The sequence below is a fragment of the Biomphalaria glabrata genome, chromosome 8 (assembly GCF_947242115.1).
Source record: "Biomphalaria glabrata chromosome 8, xgBioGlab47.1, whole genome shotgun sequence".
Lineage (NCBI taxonomy): Eukaryota > Metazoa > Mollusca > Gastropoda > Planorbidae > Biomphalaria > Biomphalaria glabrata.
In genome coordinates, this window is record NC_074718.1 from 7677572 (window position 1) to 7702850 (window position 25279).

The window sequence follows — 25279 nt, forward strand, 5'->3', positions numbered from 1 at the left end:
ATATATCTATATATCTATTTGTGAGTCGGTCTGTCTGTCTGTCAATCTTTTTTCTTTTCTTTTCAACTTTCTTTGTATTTAATCATTTATTTATCTATGTTTTGAACTATCTATATAATGATGTATTTTTTTCCTTTTAATTTACCAAATATTTCACTTCAGAAGCGTCTTGTAAACTTGATGCTGCGATGGAAGGCAAATGGTTTGGCAACAGGCATCCAGCTGTTACAATAACAAAAGATTCCTTTCGTGGGAGCAGGATCAAAGATGAGAACTGCGAATCTGAAGCTTGTTTGAAACAGTCTTCATTAGGGAATTTTAAATGCATATACTATAAAGATTCCAATTTCATTATAAGGTACCATTATCCTTTTTCTGTGTTCATTGTGTGCTGCTAGGGTCAGGGGTTCTCAAATTAAGTTCAGCGGAACACTAGGACTTCCGCGAGGATTGAATTGTTTTTTGTTTTTTATTTTAAAAAAGTAGAGATCCCCTTTGAGACCTTGTGGTCTATATGGCAGATTTGTAAAGGTCATCTGTTTCTGTGGCCTACGGTTGATGGAAGTGATATGAGGTCGGCACAAAGGAATAACCGTCTTTACTTTTCCCAAATAATGTCAGTTACCAATCAGAGGTGGGTGGACTCTGAGGCGCCAAAAAAAAAATGAAATTAAAAAGTCCAGCCATCAGCAGGATTCGAACCCGGGACCTCCGATTTGGACGCCAAGCCATCGCGCCTCCGTATAACAATGTAGACAGTGTTCGCATTTTTCTTTTACATGAAATATTAAATAGTCGCAAATAGTTCACACACCATCGTACATAGAGTAGCCAACTATGTGTATGAATTTAAATAACACAAGTATGACTTTAATTGTATGATACTGACATGTGTATATGTATAATGAAGAATGGATAGAGTAGATAATATATATAATATATATATATATAGATAGATAGATATGTATTCAATAATTATACATAAGCACCTTGCTACTGCTACCTAATTGTCACCATGGTTTCATAGTAAACCAGACGATGACCGATTGACGTCACAATACTGTTGACAACGGTAATGATAGAGTTAGACCTCAACTGATCCCCGACTGGAACTGTAGTGTAGCAGCCACTGACACTCATCGCCGTCAATAATCACAAATCTGACAAAGACACTCAAGACTGTAATAGATGCTTCCGAGAAGATAAGCGACGCCAAGACTTGCAAAGAATCGAGTTCAGTACATACAACTCCAACACTGGCACCCTATAAACGAAATAATTACAAAACTCAACTTCTGCTCTAAAACTAGAAATAGTAACAACCTCATACAACATATAATAATAGATATCACACACGAAACAACAATAACAACTTTAAAAGTCCAAAAATCGTACAGAATAATAAGTCCAAGGAACTAGTATTTGTTAACACAGACTAATAATCTTTTAACGGCCCAACACTTAGTCTGTTTCAACCAACTTCAGAGGGTTAACTGCCTTACGACAAAGAATGACCAAGAAATGTCACCGGACTTTGTGACGTAGCAAACAATTCAAAACAACAATACAAGACACTCTCGCCCCGTACAGGGATTACGAGTAGCGGAAAAAATCTTAACAGAAATGGGAGAAAGCAAAACACAGTTGTCTAAACTACGCTATACTCAGGGGTGCTCATTTTCGGAAAAGAATAGAAGAACACCGTGGACACCACTTGTACTGGCTTCGGAGGCTGACTTATCGTTATATATATTTATATATATATGTATAGAGTGAGAGAGAGAGAGAGAGAGAGAGAGACAGATTGATGGATGGACAGATGGATAGATAGATAGCTGGGTAGCTGGAGAAGGGACCATTGGCTAATCCCTCCTTGTCCCATAGATATTCTAACCACAGCTGGACTCAACAAGTTCTTAACTTCAACATAGAAGCGACAAACACGAACGAACATTTATTTCACCCTTGAAGTGCTGAGCTTTTTTTATAAATTGCATACAAAATGGATTTACAATTCTAGTGTCTAGAGGCTAAACTACCACTCGCGTCTTAAGGGTTAAGTTTTGGGATTGTATTAAAAGCCAGAGGAAACCCCCATCCTACACTAAAGTCAACCCGTGGTGGGATCTTGAGTCTTTACATTATAAGAGTAATTTATATATGTAATCATTGTGACAAAATACGTGGCTGGCTGATTTAATCTTTTCCATTAGCCGGAGTTGGTCTGGATTAATCCTAGATAGTTTGAATTTTTATTTAAAGAGAGAAAATAAATTAACACTTAACATATGAGAGTCCTTTTGACGATCGGTATTCAAATTTGTATTTGAATTTTATAGGTATGGCACATTTTGTATAGCCAATTGATTTCTTTTAATGTACAATTACAACAGATCCGAGAACACAATAGTTCGCCTTGTAGATTATTCTATTTACAGTTGCTCAAAGTTTGCTTTAATATCAGCTAATAAAGTCATCTTCAACTTCATCATGAAAGGTAAGGACAGTTCGTTAAGCAGTTCGTTCAACAGTTCATCAATTCACCAATTCATTCATCATTCATTCATCAATTCATCAATTTTCAATTCTCAATTCATCAATTCATTCATCAGTTCATCAGATCATCAGTTCATCAGATCATCAGTTCATCAATTCGTCAATTCATCAATTCGTCAATTCATTAATTCATTCATCTGTTCATCAATTCATCAGTTCATTCATCAGTTCATCAATTCATCAATTCATTCATCAGTTCATCAATTCATCAATTCATCTATTCCTCTATTCATCAGTTCCTCAGTTCATCATTTCAACAATTCCTCAATTCATCAATTCATCAGTTCATCAATTCAACAATTCCTCAATTCATCAGTTCATCAGTTCGTTCATCAGTTCTTTTATCAGTTGGCTACGTTATTGGTTTTTAAGAGTTATCTGTCACATCACTTAACTAAGAGGCATGGGAACTTTAGGTCGGAATAGGCTGCGTTCTTTGACTCGCAGTTTGTTTGTTTTTATTTTGGTCAGCGTTCTCTTCTGATGTCTGATCTCACTCCCTCCGAACTCCCTCGTATCTCCGAATACTGACAATTTACAGCTTCACGCCACAACGAGCGATCAAGGGTTAGAGTTTCTCAGTCGAAGACAATTTCACTTTCTTTGAGGGTGATGCAAGAGTGTGTCTTTAGATCGCTCGTGTTGACCCCCTATAAAGAAATGGATTTCAGAAGACCTGGTGCCGCTCCCCTGGCCCCGATGCCACTGTGGGATCTTTCAACGTTAACGCAGGAGATGGAACCTGCTGCCTCTACTACAGGGGTTCTCAACCTGTGGGTCGCGACCTCTTGGGGGTCGATTGACGATTTGCCAGGGGTCGCAAATATAAGCGAGTAATCAGAATGAGTTTTTAATGTTTATCACAAAAGACCAACATCAACTGTAACTAACATTTTAATCATTTGAGACATATTGTAATGAATGCATAATCTGTATTGCGTGACATGGATTTCCTCCGTTTGCAATGCTCTCAATGGACCTCATTCACCAATCGTAAACAAACAACATTTTACCACGTGGTTCTTTTTATATTCTATGCAAATTACACAATCCATAAATGCTGTCACGTGATACTTAATTTTCTTTGTTTTATCGATATTATCACGTGGCTTAATGTTGTTTGTTTACGATTGGTGAATGAGCTCCATTGCAATGCTTAGTATATTATTATGTAAGTGCCTTTAAAAAAAAAGCCATGTCTTGGAGTATTGTGTAAACATCTGCCTAACTATATTGTAATGAAAAATACGTGATTTTATAGATATCACTTGCTTTATAATGTCAATACCAAAATAATCTTCTTTCATCAGAAATAGATCCTGTATCGAAGGGTTTCGCGAAAGTCCTGCTGGCCAAGCCGACAGTGGCGTCGTTGGAAGCCCTATGCAAAAGTTCAGGAGATTTCATGCCTAACCAGTTTAACATTTTGATAAGGCAAGGTATTTAAAGGTTCAGTGGGGTCCCATTTGGTATAATTAATTCTAATTGAGTATATAATATTTAACATGTTGAAATTGTGTGAACTTTATGTCGAGGTAAATATGAAGTTTAGGCAAAAGTATGTTATGTTAAGAATTATAAGATAACACAAGTTTTGATAAGAATTATAAGATAAAACAAGCTATGATAAGAATTATAAGATAACACAAGTTATGATAAGAATTATAAGATAACACAAGTTATAATAAAAATTATAAGATAACACAAGTTATGATAAGAATTATAAGATAACACAAGTTATGATAAAAATTATAAGATAACACAGCATAGGAGGCGCTTTCGAACTGGGGGTCCTGAGTTTGAATCCTGGTGAAGACTGGGATTTTTTATTTCGGGATCTTTGGGCACCTCTGAATGCAAACAGCTCTAATGGGTACCTGACATGAGTTGGGGGAAAAGTAAATTCGGTAGGTCGTTGTGCTGGCCACAGACACCGTAGTTAACCGGTGGCCATAGAAACAGGTGGCCTGTGCATCATGTGCCCTTTAGTACGCAAGGTCTGAAAAGGAAACGTTTGAAACAGCTAGTAGTTACGCAGAAGAAATGAAATGAGAAGACCACGAGCTGTCTTAGTCCATATTCATTTATTTTTCCTACAGCGAATCGTTTAATACAGCTTCCCACGTCACTGGCTGATTCAAAGAGGGGCGAAGGTCTATGGGCAATCCCTTTCCGCCCACTTGGCTGACCCACCCTGAACACCTCTGGGGGGGGGGAGTTAAGTGCGCTTCCCCCCAGGCCCCTTAGCTGTCAAGAGAAGGTCCACCAACGTTATTAAAGTTGAGAAACACTGCTCTAATTGCAATATTGACCACTTTTTTGTTTTTCTCTGATATATTTGTATTTGTGTGCCTTTTTACATAGGGCTAGGGTTTACTGGTGGTTAGGGTTAGGAACCATGAATCCAACACCATTAACATACCCTACAAAACGCATACCATCATACTATAACACAACAGATACAATAACATAACACATATCCTAGCATAACACACTATGAGGCATATTTGTGCAATTTACATAATACGTACGTTAGTATCGCACATATCTTTAACATAACACATACAATTAACATAGCTGTTTAGAAAATACAATAGACATACATCTATGCATGTTTATTGTAGGCTTTGTTTTTTAGTTTAGAACTTTCTTTTTCCATTAACATAACACGTACCATTAACGTAACACATACCATTAACATAACACATACCATTAACTTAACACATACCATTCACACAACACATACCATTAACATAATACATACCATTAGTGAAGTTTTTATCATTAATATAACACACACCACTTACATATTTTATATCACTATCAAAACACAGACCATTCACGTTACACATACCGTAAACATATTATTACGATATCTCATACCCATTAACACAATACCATTGACATTTACAGTACCAATACCACTGCACGTGAAAGGATCAATGTCTTCTTTTTAAATAATCATGTTTCTTTTATATGTGTTTCGTCTCCATGAAGACTCCTTTTTGAAAGCCACCGAGGAATTTCCAAAAGCTTTTACCAAAGCTTTCAAATACCAAATGGGAGATTGCTTTTTCGTGCTAAAGTTTCTGTCCACTCGGATGGGCTTCACTCGAATACTAGCAAAGAACTGCGATACTGAAAAGCCATTTTACTCCGGTAAATCTCGGACACTGGTCCACGCATTGTGTTGTGTTTACTTTAATCGTTCTGATCTTATTAAATTACATGTTTAACCCTTAAAGTGCTGAGATGTTTGGCAATGAAGACATACAAAATGAAATTACAATGTTCATGTTTAGAGGGTTAAACTACCACACGCATCTTAAGGGTTAAGAAATATTTTCGAATTGTAATCATGGTAAATACTAGAATTTTTACGTTCGTGATCATTAGGGCGCCTCTGATGTCCACCCAGCGTTTATGGGTACCTGACATTAGTTGGGGGAAAAAAGTGAAGGCGGTTGCTGGTTGTGCTGGCCACATAACCGTAAGTCAGAGAAACAGGTGACCTTTACATTATTTTTTCTTAGAGACCGCATGGTCTGAAAGAGGAATATCCTATCTGTAGAAATATCTTTAGGTCAAGCAGCAATAAAGCAATGCCATGGTAGGGGTCAAGGTTTCAGGACATTTGAACATACCTATGTACCATGAATACTAAGTCTGCATGTCGCAATTCACCAACAGACAACCCTAGTTCATCTTCACGATACTTAGATACCAAAACTAATTTCTGCTCTTTGGCGGTAACATTATATAATGTGCTAAGACTTTAACGTGGAGGCGCGGTGGTAGAGTGGTAAGGGTTCCCGGTTTCGAATCCTGTTGATGAATGGGATTACAATTTTCGGAATCTTTAGGGCGCCTTCACGATACTTAGATACCAAAACTAATTTCTGCACTTTGGCGGTAACATTATATAATGTGCTAAGACTTTAACGTGGAGGCGCGGTGGTAGAGTGGTAAGGGTTCCCAGGTTCGAATCCTGTTGATGAATGGGATTACAATTTTCGGAATCTTTAGGGCGCCTTCACGATACTTAGATACCAAAACTAATTTCTGCACTTTGGCGGTAACATTATATAATGTGCTACGACTTTAACGTGGAGGCGCGGTGGTAGAGTGGTAAGGGTTCCCAGGTTCGAATCCTGTTGATGAATGGGATTACAATTTTCGGAATCTTTAGGGCGCCTTTACGATACTTAGATACCAAAACTAATTTCTGCTCTTTGGCGGTAACATTATATAATGTGCTAAGACTTTAACGTGGAGGCGCGGTGGTAGAGTGGTAAGGGTTCCCAGGTTCGAATCCTGTTGATGAATGGGATTACAATTTTCGGAATCTTTAGGGCGCCTTCACGATACTTAGATACCAAAACTAATTTCTGCACTTTGGCGGTAACATTATATAATGTGCTAAGACTTTAACGTGGAGGCGCGGTGGTAGAGTGGTAAGGGTTCCCAGGTTCGAATCCTGTTGATGAATGGGATTACAATTTTCGGAATCTTTAGGGCGCCTTCACGATACTTAGATACCAAAACTAATTTCTGCACTTTGGCGGTAACATTATATAATGTGCTAAGACTTTAACGTGGAGGCGCGGTGGTAGAGTGGTAAGGGTTCCCAGGTTCGAATCCTGTTGATGAATGGGATTACAATTTTCGGAATCTTTAGGGCGCCTTCACGATACTTAGATACCAAAACTAATTTCTGCACTTTGGCGGTAACATTATATAATGTGCTAAGACTTTAACGTGGAGGCGCGGTGGTAGAGTGGTAAGGGTTCCCAGGTTCGAATCCTGTTGATGAATGGGATTACAATTTTCGGAATCTTTAGGGCGCCTTCACGATACTTAGATACCAAAACTAATTTCTGCTCTTTGGCGGTAACATTATATAATGTGCTAAGACTTTAACGTGGAGGCGCGGTGGTAGAGTGGTAAGGGTTCCCAGGTTCGAATCCTGTTGATGAATGGGATTACAATTTTCGGAATCTTTAGGGCGCCTTCACGATACTTAGATACCAAAACTAATTTCTGCTCTTTGGCGGTAACATTATATAATGTGCTAAGACTTTAACGTGGAGGCGCGGTGGTAGAGTGGTAAGGGTTCCCAGGTTCGAATCCTGTTGATGAATGGGATTACAATTTTCGGAATCTTTAGGGCGCCTTCACGATACTTAGATACCAAAACTAATTTCTGCTCTTTGGCGGTAACATTATATAATGTGCTAAGACTTTAACGTGGAGGCGCGGTGGTAGAGTGGTAAGGGTTCCCAGGTTCGAATCCTGTTGATGAATGGGATTACAATTTTCGGAATCTTTAGGGCGCCTTCACGATACTTAGATACCAAAACTAATTTCTGCTCTTTGGCGGTAACATTATATAATGTGCTAAGACTTTAACGTGGAGGCGCGGTGGTAGAGTGGTAAGGGTTCCCAGGTTCGAATCCTGTTGATGAATGGGATTACAATTTTCGGAATCTTTAGGGCGCCTTCACGATACTTAGATACCAAAACTAATTTCTGCACTTTGGCGGTAACATTATATAATGTGCTAAGACTTTAACGTGGAGGCGCGGTGGTAGAGTGGTAAGGGTTCCCAGGTTCGAATCCTGTTGATGAATGGGATTACAATTTTCGGAATCTTTAGGGCGCCTTCACGATACTTAGATACCTAAAACTAATTTCTGCTCTTTGGCGGTAACATTATATAATGTGCTAAGACTTTAACGTGGAGGCGCGGTGGTAGAGTGGTAAGGGTTCCCAGGTTCGAATCCTGTTGATGAATGGGATTACAATTTTCGGAATCTTTAGGGCGCCTTCACGATACTTAGATACCAAAACTAATTTCTGCACTTTGGCGGTAACATTATATAATGTGCTAAGACTTTAACGTGGAGGCGCGGTGGTAAAGTGGTAAGGGTTCCCGGGTTCGAATCCTGTTGATGAATGGAATTTCAATTTTCGGAATCTTTAGGGCGCCTCTGAGTCCGCCCAGCTCTAAAGGGTGCCTGACATAAGGTTGGGGAAAGTAAAGGAGGTTGGTCGTTGTGCTGGCCACATGACACCCTCGCTAACCGTGGGCCACAGAATCAGATGACCTTTACATTATCTGCCTCATAGATCGCTAGGTCCGAAAGGGAAAACTTTTTTTTTTACTTTTAAAGTTTATGTGGAAGGATCATTAAGATAACATTGATATTTTTTTTTATTTAAAAGGACATAAAAGGCTTGTCTTCGAGTCCTAAGATTAATGTGCAATATTTCCCATGGCTACGCAGCCCCAACTGTGACCTACATTTTTGCCACATTCAGGACAAGCGTAAGCTTTGTTTAACAGGACATACATATTTCTAAAAACCTCCCTTCCTGTTACAGCTAAAGGGGATTTTAGTTGTGTCCATAATCCAGTTGAAAACGGGAAAAACTACTTTATCATGTACAACGAAGACTCGTCACCGAACTTTGTCGACACATTTCGTTTCGTTTGCGTTGTAAGTAAAATATTTACTTTTATTTTTAACTAGACATATGTTACCCGCGACCCGCGGGTCTTTATTTGCGCATTACTTTCGATATAGTCACTGAGAGTGTTATTGTAAACAATTAAACGAAATAATTATGTAATAAGTAAAGCGAATGTGTCAATGTAAAAATAGTGTGAATGAAGCTATCAAATCAAAATAGCTAATAGGCTTAATTAAATCCATTTTTTTTTTTCAAATTAAAACATTTGCTTGTAGGCCTACATATATTTGATTAAAATTTGAGATGAATAGACTTCATTTTGTATGTTCATGTGTATAAAGTATAAAGTAGATCTTGAGGTAGACGTAGATCTAAATCTACACTAATCTAGAGTTCTGTGCTGCGCATGCGTGAACTTTTTTTCATGAATGAATATAGGCCTATCTCAACACGGCTACGCAGCTTTAGCGAACAGCGAACGAATGTATTAAAAATGCTTTAGAAAAACAAATTTGAATGTTAATTTGATTAAAATATCAAATGAATGGACAATAATTAGTATGTTTATATGTTAAAGCATAAAACTATCTTTGCGAAAAGAAGTTTTATCATCTTAGAGTTCAGTAAGAGTTTTAGACCTAGGCCTAGGAATAGACTCAGACCTCAGAAGAGAGATGTGTTAATGTGTAACCATTTGGTAATGTCTAATGAAAGAATGTTCGCCAGGAAATCTGTAGATATCAGGAACTAATTTATGTAAAAAATGCTTTTGAATAATCTAGTGGATTGGATTTATATGTATGTTAAACTTAGCTAATGATCCTTTCACGTTATTTCTCTTTCGCTACGAAAATAAAATTAGGTTTGCGAAAATGGGTTTACCCGAAGTCGATACATTCTTATCTATTAAAAACGAAAAGAGCGATAGCTTTGTTAAATGAATGGGATTATAAAGTGAACAATTAAACGAAATTATATTTAGTACGCGATTCATGAATGAATATAGATCTAGGCCTATCTCAACTCGGCTTCGCAGCTTTCGTAGGCGAATGTAGCTTTAGAAAACCAAATTTGAATGTTTATTTGATCAAAATATGAAATGAATGGACTTTAATTAATATGTTTATGTGTTAAAGTATAAAACTATCTGTGCGAAGAGAAGTTTTATCATCTTAGAGTTGAATTAGAGTTTTAGATCTAGGGATGGGATTATAAAGTAAACAATTAAACGAATTAATATTTAGTACGCGATTCATTACAGTATTGTCTAATGAAAGAATGTTCGTCAGGAAATCTGTAATCACAGATATAAGGAACTAATTAATGTAAAAAATGCTTTTGAAACACAAAATTGAAGGTTAATTTTATTATATAATGAAATCAATGGATCTTCTTTTGTCTTTTCATGTGTCAAAGTAAAAAACTATCTGCGCAAAGTGTATTTCTTAAAATTAGATCTAGGTCTAAATCCTTTCTATCTTTTCTCATGTCAACATTGTAGACATGGCCTAGATCCATAAAATACTATAGCTGTAATAGAGTCGGACAACTTTATTTTTTTTTTGAGGGTCTTAAGTTTGTTTTAGGGCTACAATACATACACTACGGTCTAAGTTAGTACCCTAGGAACATTCCTGCCTAGTTTCATCAAGATTGGTCAAGCGGTTTTGATGTCTATAAGTAACATACATCCATACATACATACATACACCACACATTCTACTTTATAATATAGATTAATTATATATATGCTAGCCAGATATGACCTGCAACCTTTGGGCCTTACTTTTGGTTTTACTGGTCAACTGGTTTGAATTAAGATCTATGTTAAACATGGAGAATGTTCCCTTCACATTTTTTTTTATTTTGCCACGGAAATGAAAGTAGAGTGTGAAAACGGGTTTACCCGTTCAGTCGAGATATTTATATCAAATATAAAATAATGTGAAAACGGGTTTACCGGGAACACAGTTTGGGAAACACTGATCTAGATTATTGTGATTATTGTCGCCCGTTGCACAAAGAATTGATTCATGTGTTGTCAACTATTGTGCAAAGTTTTAACTTGATGCCTTTCCAAAATACACACGATTCTTAAAGACAACCTGCACCCATTAAAGCACTGTTACATAAGATCTGAACGAAATGATCGTCTCCTTTCTATTAGGACTAAAACAGAAAGATGTAAAAATTCCTTTATCCCACTTTCGGTCACTTTTGCAAGGTCATATGTCGCCATCGAGAAGTTTAATTCATAAAGCACTGGTTCTGAGTGTGTATGTGTTTAGTGTGTGAATGTTGTTAGTATATTTGCATCTATATAAAATTTATCTTATCTTATCTTATTATTTTTTTTTTAATTAAGTATTTTGATATTTTGCTTTTTATTTAGGTCTATTCGGCAGATGTTAATGAAATCAATTTGACGGTAACCCCACAAGTTTGCCATGGAAAAGATTCGTCAATAGTGCAGTACATTACAGGCGCCCTTATAGGTCAGAGGTTATATAATGAACCTTTTTGTGTAGTCTGTCCGTCCGTCCCGTTTAAAACTCGTAAACTAGAAAAGACAGTGAAAATCCGACATCATAATATTTTAGACCATTTAAAGTTCTGATGCAACGGCTACTTTTTGTCTTCACTTTTCTGAAAGCAAAAAATTAATAATTTTTAAAATCAACTATGCAAGCAGTTTTTTCTAAAAAATACACAATTTTTACAACTATTCACTATTAATAGTAACAAACACGGGAGGCTATCTAGTAAGGGAGATGATAATTTCCCATATTTTAACACATTTATTTTTTTCACAATTGAATTGCTAAGTTAAGTAAGTTCTGTCATACAAACTACTACATTTACACAAAAAATATGTTAACTATTTTTAGCGGCCCCCGTAAGGGGAAAAAGCCGCTATTAGGTTTGTGCAAAATGTCCGTCTGTCCGTCTGTCCGTCTGTCCGTCTGTCCGTCTGTCACACTCAGATCTCGAAAACTAGAAGAGATATGAAAAATATTATTTCATCATTAAATCCGGCTTGAAAAGTTTAGGTGCAACGGCTACTTTTGGTTTTCTAAAAGCAAACCGTTTAATTTATAAAATTAATTATGCAAGCGATTTTTTCATAAAAATACACCAATTCTAAAACAATTACGTAAATGTAAGGGAGGCAATGTTACAATATGCTAACAAAGATGAACAATTTTTGTGTATTTTCAGTATCACTAAGTCAAATATATTTTTAAAATGTACAGGAAATGTTTACAACAAATACAAATAATAGTTAAAGACGTTTTTTCTGGTCAACTAGCTGCTAAAATTAAAAGAAAACATTTCTGTTTGTTTATAAAGGCTAATAATGAACTTTGTATGTAAATATCACGCACATTTTTTAAATGGACTTTTTATGCAGCGATTTTCGTGCAGTAGCGTAACGTCGCAACATGATCAGGTGCTGAACCAATTCCTTAAACTTTTTTTAAAAATCAGATTTTATTTATTTTTTGTTTAGTGCCCCCATCCGAATAAAAGAAGCTTATTTTTGTGCGTTTTGTCTGTTGGTCGGTCTGTCCGTCACGATTAGATTTAAAAAACTAGAACTCTAAAAGCTATTGAAAATCTGATTTACCCTTTAATGTTCCTCCCATAACATCTCAATAGTTTTAAGTATCTAAAATTGATTGTTCCGGATTTTTTTGTGCAAAACTAATCAACGCCAACAAATGTTTATTTGCTCTTCTAACTCATATTACATTCAATTTCCATGCTTAAACGTTGCAAAAACACATTATCAATAATATGTTGTTCCGTTTTTTATGTAAATAGCATATTAATGCTAAATCATAATCTCTATACTGACTTATATTTCATTAAGTGTAAAAATGTTCCGGATATTGTTTTATAGAACATGAATTATGCCTAATGATTGTTTGAAATCGCATAAGGCTTTTAAAAAAAGTAATTTACTTGAATTGATTACTAAAAATTACTTTTTAGACATTTAATTTTCTTGTAAAACAAACATAACATAGAAGTTTTGTAATCGATAAAGAAAGTTCCGGATTTTGTTTCTTACAAATCGTCGCCAGAAATTTCCGAATTTATTTAAAAATCTACTAACGCCAAATAATTGTTTGAACTCCCTCTTCTAATTAATAAACAAATAATCTTCTCATTTACGAAATAATGTTTTTACGGATTTTTATGAAAAATATTTTAACTCACTACTCTCTTACAGTACATTTAACTTTCTACCTAAAACACTAAAAAATCTAATTATCGTTAATATTATGTTCCGATTTTTAAGGAAAACAGAATCCAAACACCAAAGTAAGGTATGAAAATCTCTCCACGTGGCTGTAGTACATCTAATTTTTATACGAGACCATCCAAAAAATTTAATTAACGGTATTACATTTATCTGAAATTCTCTTTTTCTTTTACTATTTATACAAACATCCGGAACAATATATTATATAAACTTTTCAATTGTGTTCATACCTAAAAATTATTGCGATGTTTTGAAACGTAAAATAAAGGTTAATCAATTTTTAATAACTTTTAGTTGTTTTTTTTATATCAAGATAACGGACAGACCGACTGACAGACAAAACGCAAAAACAATGTGGCTTTGATCCTTTTTAAATAATATCTATTAGAACTCAGTGCACCAATGTCTATGAACCCTCGTTAAATATCTCGTGTAAATAAAGACATTTTTTTTTATGATACCGGTACTAGCCTATTGTGAGGTAATGGAATTTTTTTTCTTTGACGTCATATGAATGGACTCTTTAAATGTAATGTTAAAAGAACGCACTCGGTGCACCAATGTCTATTAACCCTCGAAAAAATTGCTTGTATTAATGAAAACATATTTTAGTCTAACTAAGCCGTGTGACGTAGTGTTTTTTTTCCTTTGACGTCACATGGAATGAAATCTTTAAATGAAATGCTAAAAGAACGCACTCGGTGCACCAATGTCTATGAACACTTGAGAAATGGCTCGTGTTGATAAAGGTGATTTTTAGTCTAGCTAGGCCTTGTGACGTAGTGTTTTTTTTTTCCTTTGACGTCATATGGAATGAATTCTGTAAATGAAATGCTAAAAGAACGCACTCGGTGCACCAATGTCTATGAACACTCGATAAAAGGCTCGTAATGATGAAGGCGATTTTTATTCTAGCTAGGCCGTGTGACGTAGTGTTTTTTTTCCTTTGACGTCATATGGAATGAATTCTTTAAATGAAATGCTTAAAGAACGCACTCGGTGCACCAAAGTCTATGAACACTCGATAAATGGCTCTTATAGATGAAGGCGATTTTTAGTCTAGCTAGGCCGTGTGACGTAGTGTTTTTTTTTCCCTCTGACGTTATATGGAATTAATTCTTCAAATGAAATGAAAAAAGAACTCGGTATAGTAATGTTTATTAAGCCTCGTTATGTGACTCGCGTTTAAAAAAGGAATGATATCTTGATTTAGATCTAATCTAGATTTTTTAAACTAGATCTAGATTTTTATTACAGTATATCTAGATCTGGATTTATATTCTAATTAAAATTATTTTAGAGTCTAGATCTAGAATTTCTAGATCTAGTTTAGACTAAAATAGACTAGATTAAGATGTAGAATTTCAATTTCTAAACTTAAAGTGTAAAAAAAATGTGTAGATTTTCATTTCCAAACGTTTTGATCAATATTGTAATGTTTTAATATACTAAAACTAATCTACTATTTTTTTATTAAATTTAAATTTAAATTTACGGCAAATGAATCTTTGAAACATTATTACTTTTGACCATCGGATGGCTGCCTGGTCGTGCGGTTTGCGCGCTGGACTGTCGTTCAGATTTATGGATGGCCCAGGGTTCAAACCCTGCCCGCTCCCATCCCCCGTCGTCCTGCGGGAGGTTTGGACTAGGAAGTAATTATCTTCAACTCTGAAGGAACATCCGAAACGTGTAAAACATTTTACATCAAAATTAAATCACCTCTTGAATATTATTTGCGAATATGCAGATCCGACAGGGATCCGACTTCGACGGGGGCCGCCTCTGAGTTTGTGTAACACAAACTCTCTTTGTAATCTTGTTTAAAAATGTATTTAATATACATATAAGTGAAACATAATTTAAAACAACATTTAATAAATAGTTTTTCATACTATCGTGTGAACTGCACATCAAAACAACAACAGTGTTATGTTTATCTGATGCAGAAATTTTAAAATAATTTTCTGTTACTATATATTATTATTTTTTACGAAATGTTTAGTTTTTGAGGCTTTGAATAAGAGATTGACCATTTACAAAACAATTAGATCACTTAGAATATTAGAGAATCATTAGTTACGCCGGGTTCACATATAACCTCATCATCACTTTCCCCTATCCCTTTGTCTGCTGGAGCGTTGGGGCACCACACAAGATCAACCTTCTTTCTCCCATTCTTCTCTCTCATTTGCCTTTGATAGAATTTCATTCTGATGTTCTTTCTGAAAATATTAAAACCTTTTTTTTTTTACCTGCCTGGGTGGACCACTTCGGGGGCCGATTTTGAGTTTGTGTTCCTACACAAACTGTCTTTGTAACCTTGTATTATTTTAGGATGGGAAAAGCTGCTATTGGTTTTGTGTTGAGTAAGATACACCGTGCTAAGGTTTGTCTGAGCAATTATCATAATGTTTTCTTTATCATATTTTTTTAAAATTTTATTTTATTTCTACAGGACAAGAGCAGGTGAATTTAATAATACAAGGTGAGCATACTAATAAAGGAAACAAAAACACTAAAAAAAATATGACTTTAAGAAAACTTATCAAAGGGAAAGAACTGCTTATCACTGCAATATATCTAAAAATGACAGTGTTTATCTCCATTTAATGCTGTATAATACAAACGTGGGCGCGAAGGCTGAGTGGTCAAGCGCTTGGCTTCCAAACTGGAGGTGCTGGTTTTGAATCCTTGTGAAGACTGTGATTTGTTTTCGGGATCTTTTGGGTGCCTCTGAATGCACCCAACTGTTATGTTTACCTGACCTAAGTTGGGGAAAATAAATGCGCATGGTCGTTGTGCTGGCCGCATGACAAGCTGCTCGTTAACCGTCGGACATAGAAACAGATGACCTTGACCTTAACATCATCTGCGCCGTGAATAGGAAGGTCTGAAAGGGAAATTTTACTTTTACTTTTTAATTGAAAAGCTAATTGGTTAATTTTGTGATTGATTCGTGTATGGTCATAAACTATAAATAAGTAACGCAAAATTTCAACTTGATACGTGGATGGGAAATAGAAGGGAGAATACACTAAATGTATAATAAAGGGATTAAATCCATATATTCACCCACATCTCTTATTCAGTAGCATTTATTCCCCTTATTTCGATATCAAACAAAAAAAGCCGTAGTTAGTTAATTTTTTTTTGATTGATTCATGTCTTGTCAGGTATAATGTATAATTGTACAAAGTTTCAACTTGAATCGAGAAAGGAAATGGGAAAAAAAAATGCTCAAACTTTTTACTAGACAGACAGACAGAGTGATTTAATATAAGCTTTGTAAATAATAGTTGATTATTACAATCTAATATACATGAAAGCTGAATTTTAAAGTGCAAGATTTATTTTTATTCAATGTTCAGAATACGGAACTACTGATAAACGAAATAGTTTAACTCTTTCTCTCCGTAATTATTGTCCACGTTCCAAAGGAATTGTTCATTTGGCTGATTTGTATTTCACTATCCTTTTGCGATTAAACTTTAATAACTTTTCTGTTTGTGATCAGAAAATGTTATATTTGGTATAGAATTAAAGAGGATTGCATGCTCGTTTTACACAATGCCAATTTAAGTTGATAAAACCAAAACATTGATATAATTTAATGGGGTCAAATCGACGTTGGTATCGTGAAATAGGAGAGAAAAAGCTAATATACCTAAATAAAAATTTCGTGCGTTTTTTTTTTTCAGCATTTATAATCACATTTCCAGTGGCGTAGTTAGGGTGGGGAGGAGGAGGAGAATATGAAAATCCCCCCGGGAACCCACTTGAGGGGGGGGCACCAAATGAGTGTTTTTTTACATTAAATATCAAATATTACGAAAACTTCACGGGCCCCCCAAAAGATCAAGCCCCCCAGGCCACCAAATGATGGGAAATTTTTAGCTACGCCCCTGCACATTTCTTTTGTGTAGTATAATGTATTTAAAAAAGCCAATTAGTTAATTAACTATTTGTAATAAGTTATATTGTTTGGTACCTTGATATCGTACTTGACAGATGTAGTGGTATAAGTTGAATTAATCCCATTAAATACTTTTGAACCATTAGTGAACATTTTGTGTTGCTTTAAAAACATTCAACATGTAAACATTCACCAAGATACTCTTTTCTTCCCTCCTCCTTTCCCAACTGGTCCAGACAACAAGGCATGATCATAGCGCATTGAGACAGCTAAAAGCAGTTGGTAAAAATATTTCTAATCGCACAAATTCATTATGTCCAGGTCTGTTACAGGCATAGTTACATGACTGATTCAAACTAATTGATACAACTACACATATTAAAGCTTATGTTTTTAAAAGTATTTTTTACGTTTTTCTTGCTTAGCATTTTATAGTCAAATTGGTAGTCTCTTTAGTGTAGTATAAATTTTAAAATGTCTTTTTAATGTAGAAGGCAACAGAGATAATTAAATTTGGGGTCTTTGACATTGCCTATTGTGTCTGTTTATTTCAAAACCTCTCACTGTCTTGTTTCATTTTTATGTAACTCTTCAGCTTTCACTACATCACCATCACAAAGTTAACGGCATAATTAAAATTGATAGTGTAAAGAAAGATTAAAGTGATTGACGTTATCTTTTATAGTATTCAACGCGCATTAGACTCGGAATGCTATGTTTCGTGTTTTGCTTTGGATTTGATGACATGCCATGCCTCACGCAGGGCACTCCGACATTATGAAGGGCAGGAGACTAGCAACACGACAGTCCAGAGCGCATGCCACACAACCATCATCATCATTATCTTTCCTTTGCGATCCTTATGGAACATAGGGCCTCAGTAAAAACACGCCATTCTCCACAGTCTCTTGCTAGTTTTTTAATGACTTCCCAGCTCTTTCCTGTCCTCTCGGCTTCATCTAGTACACTGCGTCGCCACGTTTGTTTTGGTCTTTCTCTACGTCTAGTACCCTGGGGGTTCCACTTCCCAGCTCTTTCCTGTCCTCTCGGCTTCATCTGGTCACTGCTTCGCCACGTTTTTTTTGGTCTTTCTCTACGTCTAGTACCCTGGGGGTTCCACTCTAAGGCCTGCCTAGCTCTGTTGTTGGTATTTTTTCTCCACTTCTGCTCTAAGATCTGCACCTCTAATTTTTTCTGCCCATTCATCTCCCACAGTTTGGTGTTTTCTATATTGTCGTACCAGTGTATTTTTAACATATTTCTCAGACATCTGTTGATGAGGGTCTATACTTTTATTTTGTTGTTGCTTCAGCTGTTCTCCATGTTTCAGAACCAGTAGGACCGCCTTGACATTAGAGTTAAAGATTCTTATTTTTGTCTTGTTAGAATTATGAGGAGATTTCCAGATTTTTTTCTAGGTGTGTAAATGTCTGACGCGATAGATTTATAAGACGTTTAATGTCTTCATCTGTTCCACCTGATACACTGACTACACTCCCAAGATATATAAAATTATCTATTTGGTCAATGGTCTGAGAATACAGTTCTATGTGTTCAATTTGAAATACCGCACCACCAGGCAGCGTTGAAATACCATATTATTATTTTTTTAAATATCTATACTTTCACTTTTATCAAAATTTTTTTTTATTTGCAAAGAAAACGAAGATGCGGAACAGCTTTTTAAGTACACATTTGCGGCGGCGACAGCCTCTGTGATGTTGATCGCCTGTTTAGTCATCTTCTCCATGAGGAAAAAAAAGGTGCACCACGTCAGTGGCAGCGACGGCGACGACATCAGTGACCACATCATAGAGCAGTTATACCTCGCGGAGATCAAACTGAGAAAATTCTCCGAAGGATTGGGTGATGAAGGAGAAGAAGGAGAACAAGAAGAAGAAGAAGAAGATGACGATGATGATGATGATGAGGATGAGGATGATGACGATGAATCTGACGACGATGATTTAGCATACAAATCAGTTACAGGCAATTCATTTCTTTAAATTTACTTTTATTTAGAAATCAAGTCTGTTAAATATTTGTTTGTGAGTTATGAGTTTTAAGTTGTACTTCTATCAGACAACTGTTGTTTTTGTTTTACAATAATCGTGGCTGATTTGGAAATCGCTTGGCTTACGAACCTAAGGTCCTGGGTTCGAATCACAGTGAAGACTGAGATTTTGTAATTTCGGGATTTTTCGGTTGCTCCTGAGTCTACCCAGCTCTAATGAGTAACTAACTTTAGTTGGGGAAATCTAATAACGAGGGTGTCACGTGGCTAGCTCATCTTCAATCTGACCATATATTCACTCATCGTTTTTAGTTTACCAATATAGGTGACAGGCGCGGTGGCTGTGTAGTTAGGCACTTGGCTGGCAAAAGGGAGTTGTCATGCGCCGCTCATTGTTAGAGACTAGACCAGTAATGCCCAAAATACGGCCCGCGGGCCAGATCCGGCCTGCGAGGTGGTTCCATCCGGCCCGCCGAAATGTTGGCAGGAAGAGTAGACACCCTCCTTCAAAAAAAAAAAAGGTTGACTTATGTATCTTTACCTACGTTAGGGCCCTCAATTGCTCTTTAATTGATTGGTACCATGACCTTTAACATTAGTGTGTTTGTGATATGAGAATCTACACACAAAAAAAAAAAACTTAACGTTTTTTTTGTGTGGAGCATGACCATAAGCCAACATATTTGACTTGTAAAGAAAGTGTGGCTATTTAAAAACAAGAACAACATCTAAACGTCATTATGAAACAAACATGACGACAATCTTGGTTTGAGCCGCCAATAAAGGATTGTTAAACTACGCCTATAGATTGGATCGATAGGAATATTTACCAAAAAAGCGACAAGAAAATGAGTCAGTAGTAAAGCTAGCTACAATGTTGCTCTATTTTAAGTGGAGAATTTAAGACGTTTTCTGAAGCGTGAAATAAATTCGCTTCAGATAGCAAATTCCTAAATGTAAGTACTAGATTCACGGGTTTCTAATCAATTAGTTACAAATTTCAGGTAAATTTCATTTCATTTTTATTTTTACCTTTTTGTTCATGTGGTCCACGCACGAGTGTCAGAAATTATAATGGCCCGCAGGTCGAATTGGGTTGGACACCACTGGACTAGACTGATCATTATGTTGATAATAGGCTGAAGAGAACGGAGTTCCGCCCAAGTCTAGAACTTGTGAAGAGGCTGTGCTTAAGACAGACGTTGTTTTATGTATTTCTGATGTCCCCATGTACATCTGTATCAACATCTATATCAACATCTATATCAACATCTATATCAACATCTATACCAACATCTATATCAACATCTATATCAACATCTATATCAACATCTATATCAACATCTATACCAACATCTATACCAACATCTATATCAACATCTATACCAACATCTATATCAACATCTATATCAACATCTATACCAACATCTATATCAACATCTATATCAACATCTATATCAACATCTATACCAACATCTATATCAACATCTATATCAACATCTATACCAACATCTATATCAACATCTATATCAACATCTATATCAACATCTATACCAACATCTATATCAACATCTATATCAACATCTATATTAACATCTATATCAACATCTATATCAACATCTATACCAACATCTATATCAACATCTATATCAACATCTATACCAACATCTATATCAACATCTATATCAACATCTATATCAACATCTATACCAACATCTATATCAACATCTATATCAACATCTATATTAACATCTATATCAACATCTATATCAACATCTATACCAACATCTATATCAACATCTATACCAACATCTATATCAACATCTATATCAACATCTATACCAACATCTATATCAACATCTATACCAACATCTATATCAACATCTATATCAACATCTATACCAACATCTATATCAACATCTATATCAACATCTATATCAACATCTATATCAACATCTATACCAACATCTATATCAACATCTATATCAACATCTATACCAACATCTATATCAACATCTATACCAACATCTATATCAACATCTATATCAACATCTATACCAACATCTATATCAACATCTATATCAACATCTATATCAACATCTATATCAACATCTATACCAACATCTATATCAACATCTATATCAACATCTATACCAACATCTATATCAACATCTATATCAACATCTATATCAACATCTATATCAACATCTATACCAACATCTATATCAACATCTATATCAACATCTATATCAACATCTATATCAACATCTATATCAACATCTATATCAACATCTATACCAACATCTATATCAACATCTATATCAACATCTATATCAACATCTATATCAACATCTATATCAACATCTATATCAACATCTATATCAACATCTATATCAACATCTATATCAACAACCATATCGTTGATTCGCCTCCCTTATTCAAGACTATTTGACCAAATCTTGATAAAACTTGGTATGAATGTTCCAGAAAATAAAGGCGTAGAGTATGTTTAATGTCACTCCCACAACCGAAGGGCCATAAAATGGAACAAAAAGAACTTAATTGTATCTATATTTAAGAAAAAATTTTTTTTATAAATCGGGTAATCCCGTTTTCATAGTATTTTAAATGTGATATGAATAAGTCGGCTTAACGGGTAAACCCATTTTAACACTCCACTTATATTTTCGTGGCAAAATAAAAAAAACAATTTTAAAAAACGTGGAAGGAACACTCTCCATGTTTGACATAGATCTAAATCCAATCCAATAGATCGTAATACTTAAACTTAGGCCTGCGGGCCATATCTGGCTAGTATACATATAAACATATATTGTACATCAAAAAGTGTAAAGTTTTCACTTTAATATTTCTTGCATATTTTTTTTTACACAGATCTGAAATCTGGGAGCACACATTCTGTATAGAATCCGAGGACATATTAAAGAGAAATGTGTTCGTAACAAAAGAATAGTTCCTTCAATTGTGAACTTTGTTTCGATTTTAATTAACCAATCTCAAGACTTGGCTTGGCTTGGCTACCTATGAAGTGGGCTCGAGGTTCGACACCAGACTCGGGCAGAGTTGTGTTTACTGAGCGCCTAAAGGCAGCACGGAAAAACCTTCTCCCAGATACCCCCTGTCCCCCACTGGTCCACAAATGAGATTGGACCGTAGCGCTCTGAGCATGCCATAAGCAAGAAAGTAGCGCTATATAAAAGCTCAGCTATAATAAATTATGACATCAGGAACATCTTAAGGGAAATAGTTGCTGATTGTGCAAGCAAGGCGATAATTAAATAATATTGAAAGAAATTAAAAACCGAGGCATTTTTTTCAAGGAATATCTGCAAGAAATATAATTCAATATGAAATCTTAGAACACGATTTCAAACAGAGGATGAGATTTTAGAATAATAAAAGAAAAGCAGTGTTTCCCAAATTGTGTTCCGCGGAACACTAGGGTTACGTGAAGCCTAAATAGGTGTTTCTCAAACTACTGGAATAATTAATTAGTAGGCCATAATGTAAATTAATGCCCCTTAAAAAAAAATCAAAGTGTTCTCAGAATGTGTTCCGCTAAATACTCAGAATGTGCGAAGTGTTCCGTTAAAGAAAAGTTTGGGAATCACTGAATAAATGAATTGTGTGACAAGTGCAGAGTGTATGAGATGGTATTGGCGTATATGTTGTCTAGGGTGTTATCTTATAAGACTACAGACGTTACTTCAAAAAAAAAAGAAGATAATTTAATCATGCATGTTAATCAATGACTTAAACCCTGCTAAGTCTTTGGTTTCCCTGACTGATTCAGTCAACCCTTCTCTAATGGCAATAGGGAAGAAGGAGCACTTGTAATAATGTGTCCTAGCACATAGTATAAGAAATGTGTGTCTATCTTTGTGTCTTTCTGAGTATCTTATTAGGTTTCGTTTTTCTATTAGTTTTAAAAGACTGCAGTTGCACACAAAAATTACGCACAGGCAAAGGGTTAATCGATGGGCAAGCAACAAAGAGCTAATTATAGTTCACAATCAATTTATTTACTAATTGTTATTAAAGAGACTAGGAGATTGAAGTAGATTTACAATGGAACGTAAGTCTATGAACGGAAAATTTAGAGCTAGGCATTAGTCATCAATAGTGTCATTTAGTCTAGATCAGCGGTTCTCAACCTTTTATGCTCGGCGACCCCTTTTTACAATCCCCCACTCTGCCGCGACCCCCCCCCCCCCCCCGCATACACATACAGCAATAGAAGAGTAGACAAAAACAATCCATTTTTTCAATGGTCTCAGGCGACCCCTGGAAAATCGTCAATCGATCCCCAAGGGGGTCGCGACCCACAGGTTGAGAACTCCTGGGCTAGATGCTTAACTTTGGTCCTAGAGCCGGCCAGTGCTAGTTGGAGACTGGCTTGGCTGTTTGATGAGACTGACTACTCGTTGGGCTTGTGGGCTTCATGGACTGTGGATGACAAAATAATTAATAGAGTTAATAGAACATATATATGCTGAGACTCCTGAGTGATTTTTGTAAGTGGGTAGAAGACGTACGAATAGAACCAATTTTTTTTTCAAACTCTTCGGCTTAAAATATCAAGAAATTATTTAACTAGATTTTTTTTTCCTTCCTAAATAACTTGGAAATAGCAGACGTGAACTTAATGCCTTTTATCAGAGGTACAGAAGTTAAACTCCGCCATAGGACGGCTGAGAAAGAAGGAGGTTGGCCGTAGGACTAGCTACCCTACCCTGTAGAAAAAACACAAGCTACAGAAACACCAAACAGCGAATCAATTGAAGTCAAGAAAATCCAGTTGGAAGGTTTATATGCAAGACGTGGGGGCGGTTGGAGACACTCGCCCAGATTAGGAGATGTCTGGAGAAAGCTGTTGGTGTCCTATGCCCCAGAATCGACCACAGGTAGAGATATAAGCTAATTTATTTTAAGTGGAAGACAAAGGTGCCAGCAGCCACGCAGATTAAAGAAAGCGACCTAATTAGGGTATGGCCAACATTAAATGATACTTAATAAGTGGTTTAACCGTTGCATCGACTCAATGGAAGAAATGAGTTAAGTCGAACACATAGAATGAATGAGACAATGATATTTAAAGACTAAAAAACAAACGAACTTTAGGAAATCATTAACAATGAAGAACATCTGTCTCCACATACATAATTACTTACTTAGATCCTCCAGCGCCGTATTGTGCTCTAGACGGTGAGAAGTCTCCAAAGTGATCGGTAGCCTCTCAAGAAGGCAAGGCGCCATGTTATTGGAGGAATCCCCAGCTTGCGTTCTCAGTGTTTCGGCTTCCATGTTACAGCTATCCTAGAGACCTGCCATGTAGTTCAGGAAAACCTTCTACAACACTTAGTCACAACCTCAAAAAGTGTTCCAGCCTCCGTTTCTCAAAGTATGTCTCAGGTGGTTGCCTGATCTCTGTAAGTGAATTTAAAATGCATAGCTGCTAAGTAACATTTATTTCATTTTAAATACTTGTAAAATGACTTTATAGCCCCCCACCCCCTTTCCCCCCCCCCAAAAAAAAATCAGTTTTTTTTTTTGTCTTTTATTACTGGACACCATGTAATTGTCAATGTTTTATTTTACTGTAAAACCATTAAAATTCCTATTATATATAAAATGTTTTCTTTTTATGTTTATTTACAACATTAACATTAACGTTAACGTTTTCTTGAACCTTGGGTGTTGTGACTGAGCTCATAAGTTCCTTTACCTAGAGTTTTATTTCAAATAGACCGGCAATAATCCTTTATTTAAAAAAAAAAAATCAAAGCTAATGTGGGGGAAGAACTCCGCACTTACAACTATGTCTCTCAATAATGTAGAAGTTATTTCCCTCATTTGATAAAACAAATAATCAAAAATTAATTATCTATAATTAATTGACCGATTGGTTAATTTTTAATTAATTTATGTTTTGTTCAATTCAATAAATAATTATTTGAAGTTTCAACTTAATCCAAGAATGGATGTAAGACAAATAAAGTGTTTAATTAGCTAAGGGGATGAAACTCTA

At 35.7% G+C, this 25279-nt stretch overlaps 1 protein-coding gene across 1 annotated transcript; it reads left to right on the forward strand.

Moving 5' to 3' along the window:
- Nucleotides 1–169: 169 nt before the first annotated feature.
- LOC106051449 (uncharacterized) lies at nt 170–22480 on the forward strand. Its single transcript, XM_056037203.1, has 9 exons — nt 170–358; nt 2394–2497; nt 3867–3995; nt 5554–5715; nt 8941–9056; nt 11423–11525; nt 15759–15788; nt 18876–19205; nt 22126–22480. The coding sequence occupies exons 1-9, from the start codon at nt 189–191 to the stop codon at nt 22155–22157; spliced, it is 1176 nt and encodes a 391-aa protein (XP_055893178.1). The 5' UTR covers nt 170–188; the 3' UTR covers nt 22158–22480.
- Nucleotides 22481–25279: the final 2799 nt, after the last annotated feature.